This window comes from Panthera leo, chromosome C2 (genome assembly GCF_018350215.1).
Source record: "Panthera leo isolate Ple1 chromosome C2, P.leo_Ple1_pat1.1, whole genome shotgun sequence".
Classification (NCBI taxonomy): domain Eukaryota; kingdom Metazoa; phylum Chordata; class Mammalia; order Carnivora; family Felidae; genus Panthera; species Panthera leo.
The window spans coordinates 133,043,512-133,067,298 of record NC_056687.1 but is presented as its reverse complement, the minus strand read 5'-3'; the positions used below and the strand labels follow the sequence as shown (position 1 = coordinate 133,067,298).

At 47.5% G+C, this 23,787-nt stretch overlaps 1 protein-coding gene and 1 long non-coding RNA gene across 5 annotated transcripts in view; one reads left to right on the top strand and one right to left on the bottom strand.

Annotated features, from left to right (window-relative positions):
- LOC122198916 overlaps positions 1-23,787 on the top strand; it is a 100,559-nt gene that overhangs the window by 33,896 nt on the left and 42,876 nt on the right. The gene's annotated exons all lie outside the window — the stretch shown is intronic.
- GALNT15 (polypeptide N-acetylgalactosaminyltransferase 15) overlaps positions 1-23,787 on the bottom strand; it is a 46,280-nt gene that overhangs the window by 3,134 nt on the left and 19,359 nt on the right. For 3 of the 4 annotated variants that reach the window (XM_042903808.1, XM_042903812.1, XM_042903811.1), the window contains exons 2-9: positions 23,554-23,720; positions 20,738-20,942; positions 13,314-13,481; positions 11,424-11,541; positions 9,546-9,740; positions 6,902-7,033; positions 6,413-6,517; positions 1,359-1,502 (exon numbers count right to left, since the gene is read on the bottom strand). In XM_042903808.1, coding sequence (XP_042759742.1) covers positions 1,359-1,502; positions 6,413-6,517; positions 6,902-7,033; positions 9,546-9,740; positions 11,424-11,541; positions 13,314-13,481; positions 20,738-20,942; positions 23,554-23,720 — 1,234 coding nt within the window. The remainder of the gene's footprint in view (positions 1-1,358; positions 1,503-6,412; positions 6,518-6,901; positions 7,034-9,545; positions 9,741-11,423; positions 11,542-13,313; positions 13,482-20,737; positions 20,943-23,553; positions 23,721-23,787) is intronic. The other variant, XM_042903810.1, reaches the window with a different exon arrangement.

The following is a 23,787-nucleotide window of genomic DNA, read 5'->3' as shown; positions in this document are numbered from 1 at the left end:
AGAATCCAAAACAGGCTCCAGGCTCTGAGCTGTCAGCACAGAGCCCGATGCGGGGCTTGAACTCACAGACTGTGAGATCATGACCTGAGCTGAAGTCGGACGCTTAACCGACTGAGCCACCCAGGCGCCCCCATTGTAACCATTTTAAAGGGTAAAGTTCAGTAGTATTAAGTATATTCACATTGTTGTGAAACATATATTCAGGACTTTTTCATCTTTCAAAACTGAAAGTCTATTATTTATTAACCAACTCTCCTCTCCCCCCATTCCCTGGTCAACACTATTTACTTTCTGTTTCTATGAATTTGACTATTTTAGATACCTTATTTAGGTGGAATCTTACAGAATTTGTCCTTTTGTGACACATTTATTTCACTTAGTGTGATGTCCTCAAGGTTCATCCATGTTGTAGCATGTGATCCTTTTAAGGCTGAATAGTATTCCATTATACATACACACACACACATACATACATACACATACATATACATACATACATACCACATTTTGTTTATCTATTCACCCATCGCTGAATGTTTGGGTTGCTTCTACCTCTTGGCTATTGTAAATAGTGCTACTATGAACAGTAGCTGAATGATAATACTTTTTTAATGTTTATTTATTCTTAGAGAGAGAGAGAGCACGAGCGGGGTAGGGGCAGAGAGAGAAGGAGACAGAGGACCCAAAGCAGACTCTGCACTGACAGCACAGACCCTGATGTGGGGCTTTAACTCATGAGCCATGAGATCATGACCTGAGCAGAAATCGGATGCTTAGCCGACTGAGCCACCCATGTGCCCCATAATACTTTTTTAAAGTCTTAGGTTTTAATGCCTGAAATATATTGGGTATATCTTACTCACTAATCTTGTACTTATTATTTTAACATGCTGTTTCTAAGATGTATCTTATCCACAGGACTTGGTTAGAATGATCCAAGACGTCTTTGAGCATGTATGGGCCCTAAGTCTTAGGTTCACTTGTCACCAAGTAGAGAAGGAAGGGCCTTTCTGTTGCTCCTAAACCACACCACTGAGGTAGTTGGCTGCTTCTGTAACATGCTCCCTGGTCTTACTGGTGACCTGAGCTAATAAACTTCAAAAAGGGACCATCTCTTCTCTCTGCCACGATCATGGTCAGAGCTTTACAGAGACATGGCAAATGAGTACACTTTAAGATGCTTGTGGTCCAACTTTGCTACAATGTTGGCTTTACTTCCTCCTGAGGCCTTAATGCCAGGTCACTAAGTTCAACAATAGGGGCTCTGGCCTGTATGGTACTATCTGACCCCTTAGAAGACCCTGGGCCACAGTCCCAGCTAGAGGCACTGCTGAGCCCTTCCTGGACAGATTACTTACCTCTTGGAAGTCCCAGTGCTGTTGATGGATAGCAGGCCCTTCCTCGGTGCAGTTCTGAAGAGTCACCTGCTCTTGCCTGATGTCAAGACACAGGTGCTGTGGGCTGCCAAAGTGTATCTCCTTCCTGCCGGTGTGCTTCAGGTGCTGGGACAGAGGGGATGTTTGTTAGCACAGCTAGGAGACCTTCTCCAAAGCTGGAGATGAAAGAAGGGGAGTTCACAATGGGGCTGACGTCAAGTGGCAATCTTTAGATTCTCTTAGGGTCAGCCAACACCGTATCTCATAGCCGAATCCACATGTGCAATGCCAGACTGGACCAAGCCTCTGAAATCTGCACGTGCCAGCTGCTGTCGCATTCATATTTCTACACTGTGGCATGTTTCTCCATTAGTCTCTCTTACTGCATCATGGTGAGGCCATAAAAGAGTGCCGTGTGTTGTGTGAGTGCCCTACCGCAAGAGCACATGAGGAGCACTTCTGAGGCCCAAGGGATCTCTTTCTGGAGAGAGCTGACCTGGCCTGTCACCTGGCCCAAAACAAATTGTCTGTTGCATCTGATGACTCTCACTCAAGGTCATTTTTTTCCTCCAGTGTTTTATACGATTCGATTGTGCATATCTTTGCAGAGGGGCTCTCACTGTAGGAAGCCTGTGTGCCCTGGCCGGAGAGCACACTCTGACAAAACCAATTTCTGTTTATTCCTGCCAAGTGCAACCTGAGTGGATCTTATATTAATTTTGCGGTTGGGAGGCAGTGTTGGCCTCAGTGATCTGCGCATTCACATGGGGCCTCGCGCTTAGAAGGGGTTAGTGTTCTTGGTTTAATGTATTTGGTTTAATGCTCTCCTGTTACTATCTTGAAATCCTTTTTGTTTTTGTTTTTGGTTTTGTTTTGTTTTGTTTTGTTTTGTTTTTTGAGATAAGGCACAAGTGAAAGAAGGGCAGAGAGAGAGGAAAAAGAGAGAGAGAGAAAGGCAGGGCTCACCTGATGTGGGGCTCAAACCCACGAACTGTGAAATCATAACCTGAGCCAAAGTTAGATGCTTAACCAATTGAGCCACCCAGGCGCCCTATCTTGAAATTCTTTTTTTTTTTTTTTTTTAACGTTTACTATATTTGAGAGAGAGTGTGAGCAAGGGAGGGGCAGAGAGAGAGACGACACAGAATCCGAGGCAGGCTCCAGGCTCTGAGCTGTCAGCACAGAGCCCCACGTGGGCCTCCGACTCATGAACTGTGAGATCATGACCTGAGCCAAAGTCAGATGCTTAACCGACTGAGCCACCCAGGTGCCCCAAGATGTTACACAGTTTTGAAATTCTTAATAATTGTTGAACTGTGGGCTCCACATTTTCACTTTGCGCTGGGCCCCAAAATTAGATAGCCATTCCCGCTTGAGGATTCTCACACCACACAATTCATATAAATGTGAATCCTACACCCATATTAGATGCAGACTTGTGGTTAAAAAAATTTTTAAGAGTGATTTTATCCTATACAAAGACCCTGTGGAGACAGACAAGCTTCCTTGTCATCTTCCTGTGGCAGTGGGTGGATTTTTCTAGTCAAACTTTTCACAGGTAAGTTACTCTTTGAAGGTCAAAGCTGGCTTTCTATGGCATCTCATTTCCAACTTCTCATCTGTCAAAGGCTGCAAGTAGGCTCTCACTGACTACTGCATGTAGCTAATGGCTCATGTATCCTGAGGCAGGATAGCTTGGCCAATGCCCTGTGGCTCTATTTTCAGATGCCTCTTGATTTGTGGCCCCTGGAGATTTCCCTTTGTTACAAATTCACTTACTTATGTGTTTCTTCTTAATTTTTTATCTGGCATATCTAGGTGCTTTTAGGAAAAGGGCTTTCAGCTTATCCAGCTCACAATTTTGCTAGATATAGAGGTCCTTGCTAGTCCCCTCCTCCCCACCAAGAATCAGAAAACCCACAAAAGCGAACATTCTGTTCGCATGCCTGAGACTGCATTATTCCCAGTTGCAGAGGAGGAAACCAAGACTTGGAGGGTTTAAGAAGCCTCTGATGTCACACAGCCAGAAAGTGGTGAGCTCTTGCCACCATATTACACTGCTTCCTCACTTAGCACTTTATATCTGTATCCTTCTCCCCTGTGCCAGGTGTGAATGCCTTTTGCTGTGTTCCGGAACACTGGTAAAGGGCAAAGCGGAAAGAGGCCACATGGGTCCTAAGAACCTGCTTCCCCATGTGCCCTCCAGATGCAGGCCTCCCTGCCCCCAGCCCAGCCCCCTCCCCACCCCCCACCTCCAGGATCCCAGAACCTGCTTTGCCAAGCCTGGCCTCACCGGTCCTCCCTCCAAGACATGTTCTGGCATTTGCCCCCAGGCTCTCGGGGCCTCATCTGACTCATTTGATCAATATCTCTAGCAACTCGTACTTTGTTGCTTATTTTTAACACAGGCCTTTGGGATATGACACCTTAATGCAAAGGCCCCTGTCACAGGCTAAAAGAGATTTGGGGGCGGGCTAGGCCTTTCTAGGTTCACCCAAGTTGTGAAAAGAAGTGGACCCACCGACCCTCAGCCAGCATCTCTGAGCCTTCCCACCACCTCGGGGAGTTATTCTGTGATGGCAAATTTGAAGAGAAGCTTAGCCTAAGATACAAAGAGATCTTCCTGATAAACAAGGGGTCTTCATGGATGCTGGAATGACCCTGCTGCATCGAGAGCCTTTCTCTGACTCAATTACCTTCTCTTCTCAGACACTTGAGGGCGTAAAATATACCAACCCCTGGGGTGCTGCAGGAGGAAATATGGTTCTATCCTTTCACTCATTCCTTTAGCTTCTGGGAATTATGAACTAGGGATTTTAGAGCGCCAGGGACCATAGGGGGCTTCATGGGAATCTATTCACCCTGGAAATTGTTAAAATTTTGTGCAGCTGTGCTTATATGTGGTTTGTTTTTTTTTTCTGGGAAAGGGTCCTTAGAATTTATTACCTTCTTAAATGAACGATGTGACCTGTAATAAAGAGTCTAACTCCTTGTCTAATGTCTGGTCTTTTAGCATTCAAGCTCCACTCCTTCACCTTATATCCTTGCTCTACTTCTGGGCAAACTCTTAAGAGAGCCCCGTGCTTTCTTCTTTGGTGCTGGTGGGAAGTTCAATCCAGGTAAGCCCAGCCAGAGCTTGGGAACCCTCACCTGACCAACCACCCCCCAACCACATAAGAGCCAAAGTCAGCCGCCCCTTCTTGCTGTCTTGCTGTCTTGCTTGTCTTGCTCGCTTGGGAGCCTGTCCTGCTCCACTAGGAAGTCTCATTAGGTGAATAATTATGCTTTCCATTCTCTGTTGTTGCATGTGGGGAGTCATCAGTTTCAATATCTGAACCAAATTTGGGGTCAGGGTTGATCTTGCCCCCACAAGGCAACCACTAGATACAACCTAAAAAGATGAGGAAGCACAGGGAGGGATGGAGGGCCCTACTAGGCCTTCCTAGGCCTACACTTTAACCAGGTGCCACCTGGATTTCTTGATGTCAGTTTCAAATAGTCTGTCCTGTGGTGAACCATCTATATCCAAGAACAGGAACCTTGGCTTAAGGAAGGGCCTCCCCCTGTGGGCAGGGTGCCTGTCAGGCATGTTCAGCATCTCTCTTCGGCTGCCCTTTGGGCCATTAGCTTTTTCTGTCACCAGGGCAGCCCCATCCATCTTGGGTACTGACAGGTCTGGCCACACTGCAGAGTGGGGCCTCGGGGAAAGTCGTGCAGTTTGTCTTCATTGCTGCATCTCGGTCCTTCCCCAGCAGTCATCAGAGCCCTTTCTCCTGGGGAGAGGCCCCATCAGCCCTGGCATCCCAGTACAGCTTATGTGCTGTTCCCCAGGGGTATTTGTACTCTCCGCTTTCCATCTGACTGTGGAATGAAAGACTTTCTCCTTGTGGAAGGAATCCCATGGACCAAATTGCTCTGTGCCTGGGAAATCTTCTGAATGACGCCAGTGCTCTGCAGCTTGGAGCCAGGGACCCCATCTGTGTGGAAGCCCTACTCTAGCAAGTGCAGCAGATGGTTGGCCAAGGCCACGAGGCCTATCTGCTCCAAATCCAGCCCTCCTTCTCTGCTTCTCACACACACACACACACACACACACATGCGTGCATATGCAGAGACACCCACACAGACAGACAGATATATGCACAGAGACACAGACAGCAGACATGCACACACCAGGCCTCTGTTGTGCAGTAAAGATCCCCCTCTGTGAACTCTGGCTCCCATAGAGCCCCGTTAAATCCTGGAAAGCCACAACACATCTGCGTGGGAGGACTCGGAATCAGAGGACTGAGACAAGACTGTAACCACAAGTTGTGGGTTGGAGGCACCACTGTAAGTGGGGAACACACTCTGGGGTCCCCTTCCCTCCTCAGTGCTTCTGTGCCTACAGCGCCCACTTGGATGACCCATATTACCCCATCTCTGGTTCTAGCTGGCTGAGGATCTCTGGCTGGTCCAGATGTTTCAAGTGGTGCCCTGATAGAAATGTGTGTCAATTTCTTTGACCTCTGATTAGAGATTTTTAATTTAAATAGGGAGGTTTTCCACAAACTCCGGATTTCCAATGTCTTTTAAATTTGGGGGCTAATCTCATAATACTGGACCCACTTACAAAAGAGAAAACATGTGTTGAGGCTGGGGGACGGGCATGGCTGTCCTTTCTGATGGGCATGTGCTCCTCAGGCATAGCAGCCTCCACCCAGCTCACTGTGCACATCCCTGCCTGACCCTGGGGATATCTGAGTTTGCAACCCCTGGGTCAGTCACTCTCTGAGCCTCAGTTTCCTCATCTGTTAGATGAAAGCATTGGCTAGATAGTCTCTATTTGCTTCAGGCTCAGATGCTTGTATTCTCTGATGATGGCCCATGTCTGTGATTGTGCCTGGGGGCGGCGTGGGCAGAGCTGGGATGCGTCATTGTGGTGGGGGACATGGCACCACTGAAAGGAGGTGCCCCAAAGGGAAGTGAGGAGCATCCCAGGAAAAACCATTCTTAGGTCTTGCCCGGATGTTACCCTGAGAACTCTGACTACCCACCTGTTGCTGCCGGCTGTCACTGCAAGGAGCTAGCATCATGGTGCAGCCCAGGATGTCCCCTTCTTCCTGGCAGTCAACACAGAAGCCAAGTCCGGTGTTGTGGAGCTGAAAGTGGACATCCATACGGAAGTGAACCCCGCCCTCCACTGTTAAGACACCCTCCATCAGGCGCTAGTCCTCCTCTCCTCCTTCCCTGCAGTGTAGCTCACGGTTCCAGGTTCAGGCCACAGAAATAAGCAAGGTCAAGCTAAAGCCTCTAATCCCAATGGACAGGAGGCAGGCCACATCTGTCATGATGAAAGGACCTGAAACAGGTTTTGGGGCAACCCAGTCACCTCCCTCAGGGTAGGCATGGAAGCCTCCGAGGCTCCCCTGACCTCGGGACTGTGTGGCCAGGGTCATGGACAAACATCTGAGTATCCAGTTTCTGTATTGGGAGGCTGCCCATCCCCTCCCCTTCCTCCTCATCTTCCCGGGGGCATGCCTTGCCTTTCCAGAGAACCTGGGCCTGCACTCAGATGGGTAAAGCTCAGGGTAGATGTTGGCCAGAAACCAGTGGAACGTCCGACAACCCAGTCTCCTTTGCAGCTGCAGGCGTTCTGTGCAGTCTGGCTTCTCAGCCTGATGGAGGAGAAAGACACGGGCACTGAGATGGGGGAAGGCCGACTGTTCACCACAATTCACACGTGGGGGAGGGACAGAGGTAGCTGGGAAGAAGCTGAAGGATTGGGACAGGGTGAGGGGACCAAGGCCACGGTTCCCTAGGGCCATAGCCAGGCGGGGAAAGTCATGTGTTAGGGGAAGAAGTTTAGAAGGGACAGAGTAGGATGGTCCTCCCTACAGAGAGCTGTGGAACCAGCAGTGTGGTTGTGAGAGCACTCCCTCCCCAATCCTTCACATCTTCAGTCTACAAAGACCATTATACCTGTGCTTTAAGGACTTTTTGTGGAAGCTGGCAAAATGGCGGGGCTTTGCACCTAGGCTGGTGTGCTGCAGCACCATAATGAGCCATATGGAGGCAGGAACTGACCCAAAGGCAACTGAGATGAAATAAGCTAGGAAATTGTGGGGTGGGATGGGGGCAAGACAAGTTTACTTTTCTTCCCCTCCTAGTGCCCAATTTCCTCCATTACCATTAATAAATCATTCCTTTGGGCTACTCTATCCCCTTTCCTTGAGATTCTCCTTTATAATACAATTGTCCTGGGATGGATATCGGGTAAGTCCTTAACACTCGAGTATAAATTTATACATTTGGCTATATTGATAAGATACAAGGAAACCTACCTATACATTTAGTATTAAATCCTGGATATCTTGAGGGAAGACAGAGGTGCTAAGGAGGGGTAGGAAGGACCAAAAATAAAAACAAAAAAGAGAGATCATATTTCCTGGGGTAAGGAGAGGAAAGGAGAGGGGGCTGGAACAAGAAGTCCATGTCAGAGTTCCAGTTTGATGGCCTTTAGTCTGGCAATTAAACACTGGGCTAACAGGCTGAATGAAGTGATTCCGCTTTTTCCATCTTTTACTCCTCAGATATAAATGGTGTGGATCTGCCATACTGACATGCTCTCGGTATGCTTCCCAGACTATGATCCCCTGAGCACCTGGCTCAGAAATGCCCACGGAACTTGTTAAAAATGCAGGTTCCTAGGCCCTATACCAGAGACTATGATTCAGTAGGTTGGGCCAGCAACCCTGGAATCTGCATTTTGACCGTTTCTCCTGCTGAGTTTTATCCACAGAAAGTTTGGGATCAACTTCTCTAAGGCAGGGATGTCTTGTTTATTCAGCACACCTGCCTACCATTAAACCAAAGAGATCTATTACTCTTTAAGGAAATTAGTGTAAGTTTTTTATGGTTTCTTGGCTTTCTTAGTGTTCGTTTGAGACCTCACCAGTCATTCTGCAGGGCTGGACTTTGCTACCAAAGCAGGAACATTCCTTCATGAATTTTCCATCACCTTCACCTTTCTCAGTGGTCAAACAAAGTGGCAAATCTCTCCAGCCTTTTGTTTGATCTCAAATGAGGGGCATATGCTGACAATGAACTTTCCCTTCTGTACAACCAAACTTGACAGGGGAAAAACAAGAGAATGTTAACTCCTCCAACAGTGAAACCCTGACCTTGTCTTTTGGGTGCCTATAATTTCTGTATCTCAAAATCCATGTGAGGGTTTGGATAGAAGGATAGAAATTGTAGAGCAAAATTAATTTTTAGCTACTTAAATTTAAACTAAGAGCATAAAGTTAACGTCTCCAACCTTCAGGGAGGCAGTGATATTATTAAAATCGTAACATCGATGTCAGCCATAGGACATTTCCAAAACATGAATTAAGAGGAATGTACCAAAAAAAAAAAAAAAAAAAAAAAAAAGCCAGAAAAACAAATGTCTTCTCATTTACCAGTAGGAGGTGCCATTGTCCTTGTGAAAGTCATCAGATGACCAGATGACGGGGAGATTTGTGGATCAGAGAATGGAGCACACCCAGCAGTGTGGGCAGGCTGGTGAGAGGCTTATGGGAGTTGTCCCAAGACCTTTGTGGGTCACGGAAATCTTATCTTCGGAGCCCCCACTCCCAGCCTAGGAAACAGTAATGGGAACCCACGTCTCATGCTGAATAGTATTTATGTGCCAGTTCCACGAGAATTGGGCTACGTGGCAGTTGAAGATGTGCTGTTTGTGGACATTAATGAAATGTTTAAAATTTTAAAATTTTTGTGGCTTGTTTTGGATCTTTTATGTTTATATTTATATTTATATTTGTTTCATGTCTTGGATGATTCCACAGTTTGAGTGCTTTGCTCAGGAGGAAAGGGCGCTCTGAGACCCGTCACTGCTTATTCCCTGCCCAGTCTGCCCTCTGGCCCCACGATAAAGGATCGCAGCCCATAGATGTCCCACAGACCTCAGGGGGCTCCAGGCCAAGACCAGCTGTGACGCTGTGTGGAGATGCTTGGGACAGACAGGCAGCTCTGCCAGGGGGCCACTTGAGAGGGGCAACTTAAGGGAAGCACAAGCCAGAAGCTTTTGTTTTCCCCTCCAGGTTGGACAGAGAGGCACTCCTTGGCCCAGCCTCCTGCTGGCGGCCCGTGCCGGGCCCAGAGGCCCCTGCCAGGATCTCTCCTTACCTGGCTCAAGGAGAAGGCCTCTGGGCTGTGCCTGTAGAAGGTTTCTTTGAATGAGCCCAGCCAGGTCTCGGCGATGCGAACCTTGTTCCGCAGAGTGGCCTCCTGATCACGGGGGGACTGGGCTTCCTGATTTTGATAGATGTGCCCCACCCGAGAACAGGGAAGGATTTCAACAGAGCCACCACAGAGCCAGGCCTGCCATAAAAGGAGAAAATAAATATCTGAACACAACTCCAAGGACATGGAGTTAGGGATCCTGACAGGGGCTGGAAAAATGCACAGGAAATCACGAACACAAAATGGTGAAGAGAACGATAGTCCGCGGGGTGCCTCAGAGTTTCCAGATCTGGGAGTTCCGGGCAGGCGAGTGACAGTGCGGGAAGAATGGGTGCGGTTGTCCCGGGACAGAACCAGTGGAGTAAGGGAGCCGCATCCATGCAATACCGGAACGGGCCCTTTCCCAAAAGCACATGGACACGTTTGGCACCTTTAGAGATATAGCTGTGTGGATTAGCACCCCTGTTCCCCAAAGCTGCTTCCTTAGGGAAAAGGGGGTCCCTGGTGGTCAGAGAGTTCTCCAGTAAAATTCATTTGAAAGGAAGCCTTTCGTTTCATCCTGGGGATCAAGAGGAAAGCGAAAACATTTCTAGCAGAAGGCAGCATGTGGACTGAAACACACCAAAAACAGAGTTCCCAAACTCTGGGCCATGGTACCCCTGGGGGTGCCCCATCAACCTCAAAGGGCCGTGCAGGATATTTTAAATGTTTGAGAAAAACACGGTGACATCTATTGGGTGTTCTGCAAACTACAAGCTTGAGATAATTCATGATTTCCACATTAGATGGCTGTATTTTCGATAATGTACACCTTTACGGGGTTGGGTTTTCAGTGGTTGCTGTGATGAAAAAGCCAGTCTCGTGTTCAAATCGACATGGAACGGGAAATGAAGGTGATGGTGTCTGGTCTGATTCCAAGGCTTGAGAAGTTGTGCAGTGCCCAACACTAAATTTAGGCACTAAATTTTTAGCGCAAATACTTATTTTTTGGAACTATAGTAGTTCCCCCTTATCCATGGGGGACATGTTTCAAGACCCCCGGCAGATGCCTGAAATCACGGATAGTTCTGGACCCTATATACACTATGTTTTTTCTTATACCATACATACATACATACCCGTGATAAAGTTTAATAAATAAATGAAGCACAGTAAGAGATTAACAATAACTAATAATACAATAGAACAATATCATGATATACTGTAATAAAAGTTATGTGAATGTGGTTTCTCTCTCTCTCAAAATATCATCTTATATTGTACCCACTCTTCTTCATGTGGTGATGGGAGATAATAAAATGCCTACGTGATGAGATGGAGTAAGGAAATGACAAGGCATTGTGACCTAGGGTTAGGCTACTACCTGTCTGATGATACCTCAGAAGGAGGATCATCTGCTTCTGGACCAAGGTGGACCATGGGCAACTGAATCCGTGGACGAGGCAGGACCAGTGAGCGCAATGCACAGAACTGTTTGGCATTTGTTTTGGCCTATGGGTGCCATGAATAACGCCTGAGATGCCAAGGGTGCTGTGAACACAGAATGTACGGGAACCCCTGTGCTACAGTGTAGACGGCTGATATGATGCCCTTTTCTACGCACAGGTTGGATAGCTGGTTTCAAGAGGGAGGCTGGGGGCACAATCAGAATAGGGCATGATAGACGTGGGAAGGGAAAGAAACACACTACATTTCATGACTCGATACATTGCCTGCAGCTTTATCCCTGACCAGGGGCATTTCTAATGGCTGCATCTCAGCTGGGACCTCACATACTACTCCACAGAACCCATCTGGCTCCTCCCTTGGTCCAGGACATACCTTGAGAGACAGTTCGAGGTTTTCACCACCCCGCAGTGACATGAGAGGGTCATATGCACCAGTGTTTTGGAAGTAATGTCTGTCCATGGCCACAACACCACTGGGCACCACAGGGCTCCTAGGCAGAGAGAAGACAGGAACAGACTGCAGTTCAGAACCTCAAGTATATCGGGAAGTCTTACCATGTGGGAGCTCCAGGGGCCGAGAGAGTGGACTCTGGGCCCAGATAGACCTCAGTGCTTTTAATTGCAAGACTGGAGCCAAGCAACCAGGTCAAAAATCCCAGTATTATTATTATTATTTTTTTTTTTTTAAGATTCATTTGTTCTTGAGAGAGAGTGTGTGAGCAGGGGAGGTGCAGAGAGAGAGGCGGGGAAAGAAGATCTGAAGCAGGTTCTGTGCTGACAGCAGCAAGCCCAATGCGGGGCTCAAACTGCAGATGGAGGGCGACTGCCCGGGGGTAAACACCACATGATCCCTTGTCCCACGGGCCCTTCTTACAATGTGACATTGATATTGCTTCCCCCTGAGAGGTGGGGTCTAGTCTTCTTCCTTCCCATGAACCTGCATGGGCCTGCGATTATGTTGGAAGTGACCCTGGGTGACTTCTGAGGTTTGGTTATAGAACGGGATACGTACTCTGAAACATTATACTGACTGAAAGAAGCCCGACACAAAAGGTCACATATCCTATGATTCCATTTATATGAAACATCCAGAACAGATCAATCCATAGAGACAGACAGTGGCTGATGGTTGCCAGGCACTGGGGGGAGGAGAGGGTGGGAAACACCACTTAATAGGTATGGGATTTTACTGTAAAGTGATGGAGATGTTTTGGAACTAGATAGAGGTGGTGGTCGCACAACATTGTGAACGTGCTACCTGCTGCTGAATTGTTCATTTTTAAACGGCTCACTTGTGTTACGTGAAATTCACGGCAATAAATTGTTCTTTTAAAGGGGGAGAGGGATACAGCTTGTTTCACCTGGGCCTCTTGAGTGGGATACTTAGTCTTAGAACCCAGTGCCATGGTGTGGCCAGCCCCACGTGCAGTGACCTCAGGGAGAGAGCGGGTGAAGTTCCCACTGAGGTCCCCCGATAGCCAGCATGAACCTTCAGACATTCAAGGAGCCTCATGGGGATTCCAGCCCCACCCCCACGGCCCCTTGAGCCATTTCCTGCCATTCTAGTCTAGTGCATGGTCCTGCTGAGGCCCCAGATACCACGGAGCAGAGACACCCAACCCTGATGCTTCCTTTCATAATTCATGACACACAGAATCTGTGCGCTTAAAAAAACGGTTGTTGTTTTACAGTGAAGTTTGGGTGGTTTGTTACAGAACAGAAGATATCTAGAACATCTTCTTAAATAGAATAATTGTCCCAAACCCAAACACACCCAAAAACCAAAGCAAGCAAGCAACCATAAAATTTGATATATTTTGAGAGTTACGGTGTCTTAGCATTCACCTGGCTGAATTCTTCCTTTTTAGCAAGAAAGTACTTGAGGCCAGGGAAATTCCAGTGTTACCTGGAGAAGTAGAGTTAGCTCAAGATCCCAGCTCGGGTTCTCTCACTGCCCCACACAGAGGCATCCACTGACGCTCCCTGGAGGAACTTAAGCTGGACCCCATTTCCATAAGAATATAACACTAATAACACCAAGTGTTGCGCTCGGCACTCTCTCCATGGTTTTCACGCAGGAACTCTTTTATTTAGCCTTCCCAACAACCCTTTTGCCCTCAATTCACTGATAAGGAAACTGAGGCACAGAGTAAGCAACTTGCTAGGAAACTGGTGGGGCTGGGATTAGATCCCAGGCAGTTTGGCTGCTGAGTCCACCCTGAGGAAGCAGAGGTATAAAGCAGGCTATGTGACAGAACCTCACCTGATGGGGCTGATGGGGGACCGGAGGGCCTTCCTGTCTCGCTCTGGCAAAGGCTCCCAGTGGAAATCCAGCTTCCAGTCCAACACTCCACGCTGCAGGTCCTTGGAAGGGTAATACTGCAAAGTCTTCCAGTCAATCACGTCTATGACTGGAGACACCACCCGGCTCCTGGAAAGCATTGTGGAATCAAATAAGGGATACAAACCACTCACTTACTGGAGGTTAGAAAGATGATCTACACTTGCACTGCCCAGTATGGGAGCCAGTGGCCACAATATGGTCTGGGTTGAGGTGTGGTGTAAGGGTCAAATACACACTGGATTTAGAAGACTTAGTATGAAAAAAAGATGTAAAAATCTCAGTAATTTTTCCATTCATCGCATGTTGAAATAATAACATTTTGGATATATTGGGTTTGCTAAAATGTATTATTAAAATTAACTTCATCTGTTTCTTTTTGTTTTGTAATGTGACTATTAGAAATGTTTAAATTATATACATGGCTCATTATATTTCTGTTAGTACTGTTCTAGAAAATATTTTTTGCATGAGGAGCTGGGAGCTCATTTCATTAAATAGCATGCCTGCCTCTTTTTTTTATTTAAAAACATTTTTTTAAATGTTTATTTATTTTTGAAGGAGAGAGAGACAGAGTGTGAGTAGGGGAGGGGCAGAGAGAGAGAGAGAGACAGAATCTAAAGCAGGCTCCAGGCCCTGAGCTGTCAGCACAGAGCCTGAAGCGGGGCTCGAATTCACAAACCGCGAGATCGTGACCTGAGCCGAAGTTGGATGCTCAACCGACAAAGCCACCCAGGCGCCCCCCTGCCTCTTTCTTTTTTCACAAACCTCTGTTGATAACACCGAAAGACAGGAGAATGGGGTTCTAGGCTCAGCTCTGCCACTAATGGGCTGTGTGATCTTGAGACAGCTGCCATACCTCTCTGGGCCTTGGTTTCCTCCTTTGTAAAGCGGGAGGTTGAACCACGTCCCACAAATACCTTTCTCAGCAGTAACACTCTAGGACTATGGCTATTGACTTCTTTTGGGGTCTTTTTCCCTTTGAAAAGTGTAGACTCCTCTTCAGAAAAATAATCATAGGCACATATCCAAAGTATTATGCATAATTTCAGAAGGTTCATGGGCCCCTGCTCTAGGGTCTGTTTCTTGTTCCTGTATTATACAACTTGATTGGCTTGAGGAATCAGGTTTGCCAAGCCCCAGACGTGTCCCTGATGTTAATGCAAGTGTATGTGGGCACATGGTGTCTACAAGCAAATGGCGGTCCTGCGTCTAGACTTACTTGCTTGTTCATTTACTGATGGCTGTTGGTGACGGTATTTTATCCTTTTGTGTGATTGTTGTTTGTTTTGTTCTGCTTGCAACAGCCTGGGATATGACCTCAGGGAGGGTAATGTGGGAAACCGGTACAGGTCAGAAGCTTTTTTTTTTTATCTCAAATATAATTTATTGCCAAGTTGGCTAACGTACAGTGTATACAGAGTGCTGTTGCTTTTGGGGGTAGGTTCTGTGGTTCATCGCTTACATACAACTTCACATTGTAACTAGACAGGTGATCACTCAGGTGGTGTGCCAGGAGCTGATCTCCACCTAGCCAATATCTCAGTCGCATTGTTTTCTGTTTTGTCACAGGTTTTCTCTCATGGCTGTTACTTTTTTTTTTTTTAATTTGAGACAAAGAGAGAGAGCATGAGTGGGGAGAGGGCCAGAGGGAGAAAGAGAAAACCTTAAGCAGGCTCCACGTTCAGCGTGGAACCTGATGTGGGGCTTGATCTCATAACCTTGGGATCATACAAAATCAAGAGTCGCGTTCAACTGACTAAGTCACCCAGGTGCCCCCAATGACTATCAGTTCTAAAATCTATGCCAGGAAATAGATCAGTCCTGAACTCGGGGGTGGCTGGGAGGTGCCACTCTAAGAGAAGAGAGATTCCTGGCAGGAGAGATGCCAGCCACGCTGTGTTTTACACTTCTATTGATGTCCATCTCTGTTCCTTCCATCTTGGAGACGGCCAGGACTAGGGTAGCCCAGACTACATGGAGAGGGCCAGGCTGGTCTTGGGACTCAATTATCTGTCCTCAAGTGACTGACGTTGGCATAAGAAGTCATGGGGTTTATATTTAGAGCAAGGACTCTGATATGGTTTTCCTGCCCTTTTCACATTGTTGCCTCTGGAAGGGAAGGGAAACTTAATCCCTCTGGGTCTCCACTATTTCTGGCATCCTGAATTGACCAAAGAAAACTGAGAGGCAAGATCAAGGAAGAAAGGAGGACACCCAACCCCCCCACCCCACCCCAAGTCCCCACTTATGGCAGAGTGAACTGAGCAGATGGAATGGATTTGGCTCCGGGCAAAGCATTTTGTGGAATTTCAGAATCGAGAGCCAGGGAAGCCGTGTGGCTGAATCCTGAAGAATCCCCTCAAATTTGTGCCATCTTAGTAATCATAACAGGACAAGAAAGGAAATTGCATCCGAGCAACCATACAGCTTGCTGATCCTAGATCTTCGAGCTGTGTCCTTCCTGACAAAGGTGTACATTACTTTTGACCAGAAAATGGGAACTCTGGAATTTATCGAATTTCTCTTTTTGCTCTGTGTTGCTGGAACCTCAGAGTCTATGCAAAGCTCGCTATTAATAACTGTATCACCCCTCATATCCAACGCTACCTTTTCCTGGCTGAAATCTCCTTTTGCTTCTATCTTGACCAGACACTTAGGTGATTATTCACGAACCTTTCTAAGTGCCTTTTGGGTAGAGATTAAGAGGATAGCAGCTGCTTGACCACGGCTGAATTAGGGAGTGACTGTAGTCTAGTGACTCAAAAATGGTGATTTAAAAAACCCAAACAGTCTTATATTTAGCTTTGGGTTTTGCACCTACAGATGTGTCTGGTGTTCTTGGAATACGCTTAACGCAACATGGCAACGCTGCCTTGTTTGACTTGGAAGGAGCTCAAAGTGTCTGCTTATGCCATCATTCTCTCTTTCAAATTGAGCTTTAACTCTCAGGCAAGTGCAAGGCTGATTCTCTTGTAAGCCTCTCTAAGTTCCAGGTAGGCAATTGGGTTTCACAAGACACACAGAGGTAGGAGAGCTATCAGCCAACACTGGTTGACTGTTGACTGTAATACATGAGGTCAGCTTAACTGGGGTTTCAACCTTACCAACCAAACCTAGTTTATCTGTAAGCCCTAGTTTATCTCATCCTGCATTATTCCTGTGCTTCAGTGTCCCTCTGGGTCTATGATGACTACAGTCATTTTGGAAGTTCACCCAGATTCTCGGTGTTGGGGAAATTATCAAGGCTCTAAATTCTCTCGCCCCAGAGCTCTTGCTTCTCAAGGGTGACCCCAGGACTGCTGCGGCTGGCTCTTTCAGACTCTGTCATGCTGAGGGGTGTGGAGCAAGATGAGGGCTGGAGAATTTCCCAGGGACGTGAGACCAAAAGGAGGCTGCTCCCTTTGTGGGCTGGAGGCATCTTGGGCCCCTGCTGCTCCTCAGCGCGCGCACACACACACACACACACACACCACTTTTACACAGGATTCCTCAGACTGCTTTCCATCATTTAACCTCTTGCAGGGCAGAGTGGTTCTTGCTTCTCCCCACTGAGCAGGCCCAGCCCTGGCTAAGCACTAGGTGACCTTAAGAACTAGGTATCTCGGGGCGCCTGGGTGGCTCAGTCGGTTAAGCGTCTGACTTCAGCTCAGGTCATGATCTCACAGTCCATGAGTTCGAGCCCTGCGTCAGGCTCTGTGCTGACAGCTCGGAGCCTGGTGTCTGCTTCAGATTCTCTGTCTCCCTCTCTCTGACCCTCCTCCGTTCATGTTCTGTCTCTGTCTCGAAAATGAAAAAATATCAAAAAATATATATATTTTTTTAAATAATAAAAAAAAAAAGAACTAGGTGTCTCTAAGATAGAGGACCAGACCCAATTTAAGTGGAAAACAACTTAAACAACCTCTGGAGCCAGCATCGCCCCTCAGGGGGTGTTGTCTTTGAGCACTTCACTAAGGACTGCCCCCTTCCCACTGGAAACCTTCATTTGTCTAGGGCCATGACTCTCACTCCATGGCTTGGGTACTAGAGCTGGCAGTTAGCACATGGCAGTTGACCGCTACCCTTGATCTTCACCTTTGTTGCTTTACATGGAAACCAACCACCAATCAGCACCTTTAATTCTGCTCTACAAAAACTGCTCTTTGAGTAACTCCGTCTGGGGCTGCTATGTACAGTTATGTGGGCTGTGCACTGCCCAAACTTAGAGAATGCCTCAAATACTGACGTTGGAAATTTGCATACCTATATCTAAAATTTCTGGCAGTTATCATTAAGGTATGTTGTTCTACAAAACGAATGTATTATGACACATGTTCTGAGGAATGGGAATAAAGGGTAATGAAGAAAGGAATCCTTTTACCAGTTCATACAAAGTTGCCATATGGCTCTCCATAGACCTGTTCTGTGGGCAAGGACAGAGAACCAGGGCTAGGAACCAGGCCTTGAACCCTCTGACCAGGTTGATGAGGAAGTTATGGCTCTTTGAAATAGTTGATTTATGGCTTGTTACACTGTTACTCATCATCCCACTCCACCTTTTTAATGAAAGTTCTTAAAGACCTTTTCTTACCTTCTGCACAGTGGGTCCTCACCTGGTGACAGAATGCCTCTTGCCATGAACCTCAGCTGGGGACCCTTTCCTCTCTCAAAGAGCAGCAGCTATTAGGAACTGTGCCCACTGGCTTCTATGGCTTTGCTTTACACGAGGTGAGTGGCCACAGGAGGCCAGAGGAACACTTGAGCAAAGTTGCCATGGGAGTAAAACAAACCTTAAAAGGGGACCCAGCTGCAGGTTTCAGAGTATCATTGTGTGCAGTGGAGAGAGATGAGAAATCAGACCCAAGAGAGGTAGCTTTTCTTTCAGACCCTCACCTGCAAAGGCCTTCAAGGTGAACACTAGGTCCCAGAGCAAATAGGGTGCACAGGAAGCTGTGAATGAGGTGGGGGGTCGCAAAAAGATGGTCAAACCACAGAAGGGAGGGGACATGATGAGGAAGCCAAGCCAGAATGGGTCTGGGACCAGAGGCTGTGTATGTGTGTGTGTGTGTGTGTGTGTGTGTGTGTGTGTATACACACGTGTGCAAGAGAGAGAGAGAGAGAGAGAGAAACAGACAGAGAGAAGGAGGGAGAATGAGAGAGAGAAGGAGAGGGGGAGAAGTTTGATAAAGAGAAGAAGGGAAGAGCCCAGGAAATTAAAATTTCATGGACCCACCTCTTCACTGTGGAAGGTTTCTCAGGGAGACCCATTTTATTTCAAGCTGAGGACACTGAGGTATTGCCAAGTCTTCCTCACTCAGCCTAGAGTGAGAAATCTCCAGATCTGTGAAAATGGCACCAAAGTGAGAAGCAGACATGAGGGGCTTGTTCTAATCAATGTTTTAACACGTGTCTCACAACCAGGGTGGGGGTGGGTATGACCAAATTTTACTCCCTGATCAGCTTCTCCAATTCTTTTTTTTTTTTTTAAATAGAGTTTATTTATTTATTTATTTTGAGAGAGAGAGCAAGAAAAGGAGGGGGAGAGAGAGAGGGAGAGAGAGAGAATCCCAAGCAGACTCTGCACTGTCAGCACAGAGCCCGATATGGGGCTCAAACTCACACACCATGAGATCACAAACCAGAGTCAGACACTTAACTGACTGAGTCATACAGGTACCGCTCTCCAATTCTTAAAAAAATTCCTAGACAACAAAAAGAGCAGTGGACCCAGAGTTGGAACACCTGGCTCACCTGCAGAGTCTCTGTGTGCCCTTGCAGATCATTTCACCCCAGGGAGCCCCAACATCCCTCTCTGTGAAACGGGAGCAGAATTAGCCGCCTGAGACATCTCACGAGGAGGGCAGGTCAATGAAGAATTATACGAAAGCGATCTGTTAGGGTTATGCATACATATGGCTTAATAATATATGACCAGGCTCCTAAATGTCTGCATAAAAGAAAACAGCCCAGCTATTGAGTGCCTGTATGACCCTGAGGGGTCTCCTTGCCCTCCTAGGAACTCGGTTTTTTTCAGCAGTGCAATCCTGAGGTAGGACTAGATGGTTTTACAGGTCCCTCTGAAAGCCATCTGTCTATGCAGGGAATAGGCAGGACCAACTTTAGGTCCTGCTCCAAAGATACACGGTCCTTGTGATTTTGAGAGGAGAATCCAAGATGGCAGAGTTGCAGGCTTCGCGTGTTTGCTTGCCTTGGTCTTGGTGCTGGACTTATGCACGTTTCCTTTTCTTCTGAGATAATAGCCAAGGATGGGCAGTAATCTGCGTCATGGTCCTGCATAATTAATCCTTCTTGATTTCGCTTGAGCTCTGATGGTTCTTTATTAAAAAGGAATTGCTGGACTATTAACAATTTGCATTGTGCTGCTTGAAAGCTCCTCCGTCTAGTGGAATATGCTAATTCTTCTACCTCCTCGTCCAGTAATGACTTTTTTTTATATGTGGTCATCCCCAACTTCAAAGGAGACAGCGAACATTTACCAGGGGAAGGAATGCAAGAATAGAAGTCATAAGGCTTGGTTCTAGCATCAGCCCTGTCTGGCGGGGCATTGTCAGAAGCAATCATTTGTTGAACCCCTACTGTGTAATAGGCCTCTGCAAACCCCACGGGCTGGTCCAAGGTGGGCTAGCCACCAGGTTTTGCTTTTCCTTAGTGGGATATTCAGGTTGAAGAAAATGGTCGACAAGACATGTTTAGAAACTGTATAAGGAGAGCAGGAAGTGGGGGAGTAAATGACAGTAAGATGGGGAAAGAAGAATGGAAAATGGTCAAGGAAGAAATTTTAAATGTTTGGCTAATGCAATTGTCTCTGACTGCACATTCCTGAGGCCTTGGTTAGAACATTAGAGACCCCTCATCCAGAAAAGCAATGCTGGTTCTCAATAGAAGTTTAGCAATCACCGGGTCTAATGCTTTCTTTTTAGGGATAAGTACCTATGAGCAAAGTATAAAGACTTTTTCTCAGGTTATATTACAATCTTGATTAAAATTGCTCACTTTTCATCAAAGAGAGTGATAACCATGGTAAGATGTTACCCTATCCAGGAGTATTTGCAACTTAATAGAAGCTGTTCTCCAGGCCTCAGTCTTTGTGTCTAGAAGGCAGCAAACAAGGCAGATGGACTGGAGAACCTCTAACTTCCCTTCCAACGTTACCTCCTTGTGCTTTTGAAAAGGCTCAAACTCAAACATCAGAAAAAAAAAACAATGACACATGCTGCTCTCTAATGGCGGAGGAGACTTGGGGACTCTTTCAGTGGTGGATAGATGCTCTGTGAGTGGCTGAGGCTGCCGATAATTTCTCCCAATCCCACCTCTTCCTCCCCAGACCTCAGGGGCGAAGTTACCTGTCACCAGCTATTCTGCTGAGGAGGGGCTCCAGCCAGCCCGGGTGGCACTCACAGTGGGAATCCATGAAGACCAGCACGTCCCCGGTGGCCCTGGTGGCCCCCAGCATCCGAGCCCCGATGGCCCCCAGCCTCTTGTTGCTCCTGAGCAACTTCACCCCCTCCAGCCTGGCCACGTATTCGCTGAGAGAAGACTTGAGTTGTCCTGGAATCGACAGAGTCATGGTCAGTGGGGTCACAGACACCACAGCCGGTGAAATTGTGACGACTGTCAGTAGGATCACTATCAGCAATTCTCTTGGGAGCTGGGGTGAGCATAACGTCCTGAGACTCAGATACGTTCCACTGTGGCTGTTGCTAGGATGTAAGTTGCTTAGTTAGTTTGGGGTGGGTCAGTATTCTCTCTGGTAAAAACCAGCAGAGATGGTCATAAAACCAGGAGAGGAGAGAAGTGGCTAACCTTCTCTAACTGCAGCAGCGAGGGTATGCAGATATTGTTGGTGCCCTACGCAGATGCCCTAGGGTCCCTTTTACTGGTTTGGTTTTGGTTTTCATGTAGCTGTGGGTTTACTACTAATTGTAGTCTGCATCCTTCTCTGGAGACAGGCCCTTGGATATGGACCTGCCTCTCCTGTGAGTGCCAGAGAGTCATGCAGAACACCACCCTTGGCCCCACATGCCCAGGGCCAATGACCAAACAGTGCAGGGTTACCAAAACCCGCTTTCTTGCCCCAAGGCAGGACAGATCCTGAGGTGCAGCTTGCACTGCAGAGCTGTCTGTGGGATCGGGCTGTGGCTGGACTTCATCTGAAACCTCATCTTGGTTTAGCTCCTTCCTCTCCTTCTCCTACTTCCCCCACTCTTCTATGGGGTTCCCCTGAGAGTGCAGTGCCCCCCAAATCACGAGCACATGAATCTCATCTCAGGCTCCACTTCTAAGAAATCTGACCTAAGACAGTGGTTCAAGACAGAGGGTCCATGAAATGTGGCTGCTGGTGGGCCATTGGTGGTGCTGGCCAAAGTGGCTCCTTGTAGTGGTAGGGGTGGGTAGGCAGCACAGTGGGTCGAAGAGAATGAGCCAAGAATCTAGACTTTCTTTAGGAACAATGATTCCATAGGGGATAAAGAATGAGAGAGGCTTCTTAGGTTTTTCATGTAAGATAAGAAAAGCTGTGTGTGTGTGTGTGTGTGTGTGTGTGTGTGTGTGCATGCACACATACGCCAAGATGAACAAGCCAGTGGAGACCAAAGGAATAATGTATTCAGAAAGAAGTAGCGTCCTCCATGAAGTCGTGGAAATGGGGCGCCCCTAATCACTGAACTAAGACGTTCTCAAGGGCAGGGATCGTACCTCACCCATTTCCACTGCTCTGAGCCCTAGCACAGGGCTGGCCTATGGTAGGCATTCAGTGCGTGTGTGTTCAACAGAACTAAGCCAAAGAGCAAGGATTTCCTCAGTTCCTCAGCCCAGAGACAGTCTTGACAGGGATACACCCAGCCCTGCTGCTTTGGCGACAGGGTCTCCGGCGAGGGGAGGCTCAGGCAGTCTTTTTAAAGCTCCACCTTTTAAACAGCATGTGGCTCCCCAAGGAGACTTTTCTGCAGGGGAAACTGTCGAGCAGTGGATGGATTTCCAGTCACTTGGCTGTTGAATTTCTTGGTGGTAAAATTTTTTGCCTATTTATTACTTTATAATTATTTTTCTGGTAAGCTTATTAGCCCCAGGTCCATTCCCTCGTGAAGGACATCTATTAGCAAAGCTATTAAAATTTCTGAACTTGGATATGTGAAAAACAGCCCGATGGTGACTCCACTGTATTGAACACTGTTGGTTGTCTTATCCAACATTCATTCCCCCCCTCCATCCTACTAGAAGAAGCTTTACTTTGTTCAGTGCAGCTAAAATCACTCACTTACCCCAAGACTCCCTTGCTACTAGTAATAGACTTTTGATCCAACACTGGTAGAAATATACAGACATATGGGCCTGAAGCCCCCCAAAGAAAAGCAGTGTTTCTCAAAGTGCAGTACATAAACCAGCAGCATCCCCATCACCTGAAATATCGTTAGAAATGCATATTCTTGGGCCCAATACCAGAATTGGGGGCTCTCTGGGGGAAAAGCTAGTAATCAGTGTTTTAGCAAGCCCGGTGATTCTGATGTACATTCAAGCTTGAGAACCGCTGAACCTTCTTCTGTCTCCATCATCTTTTAGTGACTCAGTCATGCAACGGGCTGGTCCCTAGTAGTGAGTTTCCCATCAGTGTAAACATCTGAGCAGATTCTGCGAGTCTAGGCTCTGGGCCCGACTCTGCTGCGCTTGGCCTGACTCAGTCCTGGTCAAGTCTCATCTCTAGGCCTCAGCTTCCTCATCTGAAAAATGAATGGATTAGGCTAACCAAGAGTGATTTAATGACTAATCCGCTCAAGTGCATCACCCAGTGTCTAGGAGGCAGTGAGCACGTATGAATGGCCACCCTGCTGTGATTCTAGAGTGTCTTGGGAAGAAGCGTATTAGGATGTGTGGAGGTTGGGACTGGGAGATACCTCCCTGGGATCAGGCTAGAGTTACTTCTCGGGACTCTGGCTCAGACCTCTTTGCCTTGCTTGGTGGCTGTGCTCTCTATGCCTTGTCCCCCTATTTCCTTACTGGTTGCCCCTGGGGCTCTTCACTCATGAGTTACCTGCACCTGAATCCTCATCTGGAGGTATGCTTCTGGGAACCTGGCCTCCAGGGGTTCCAAACCCCAGTCTTTGCATGGGAACCCCCCCAGGGTCCAGGCCCACCCGAAGAGCTGGGAGGAGCCCATAGCCACCTTGCTGGCTGAGGTCGTCCACCAGGATGATCTCCTTCAGGAAGGCCCTGGGCACCGTGTCAAGGATACTGTGCACGGTTCTCAGGAGGGTGGACCAGGCCTCGTCGTGGAAACAGAGGATGATGCTGGCTGTGGGCAGGCTCTCCTCGGGGTGCTGTTGCAGACACCTGAAGGGCAGAGAACCAGAAGAACAAAATAAACATTGGACGGCCTCTAACTCCCTCCCTAGGGCCT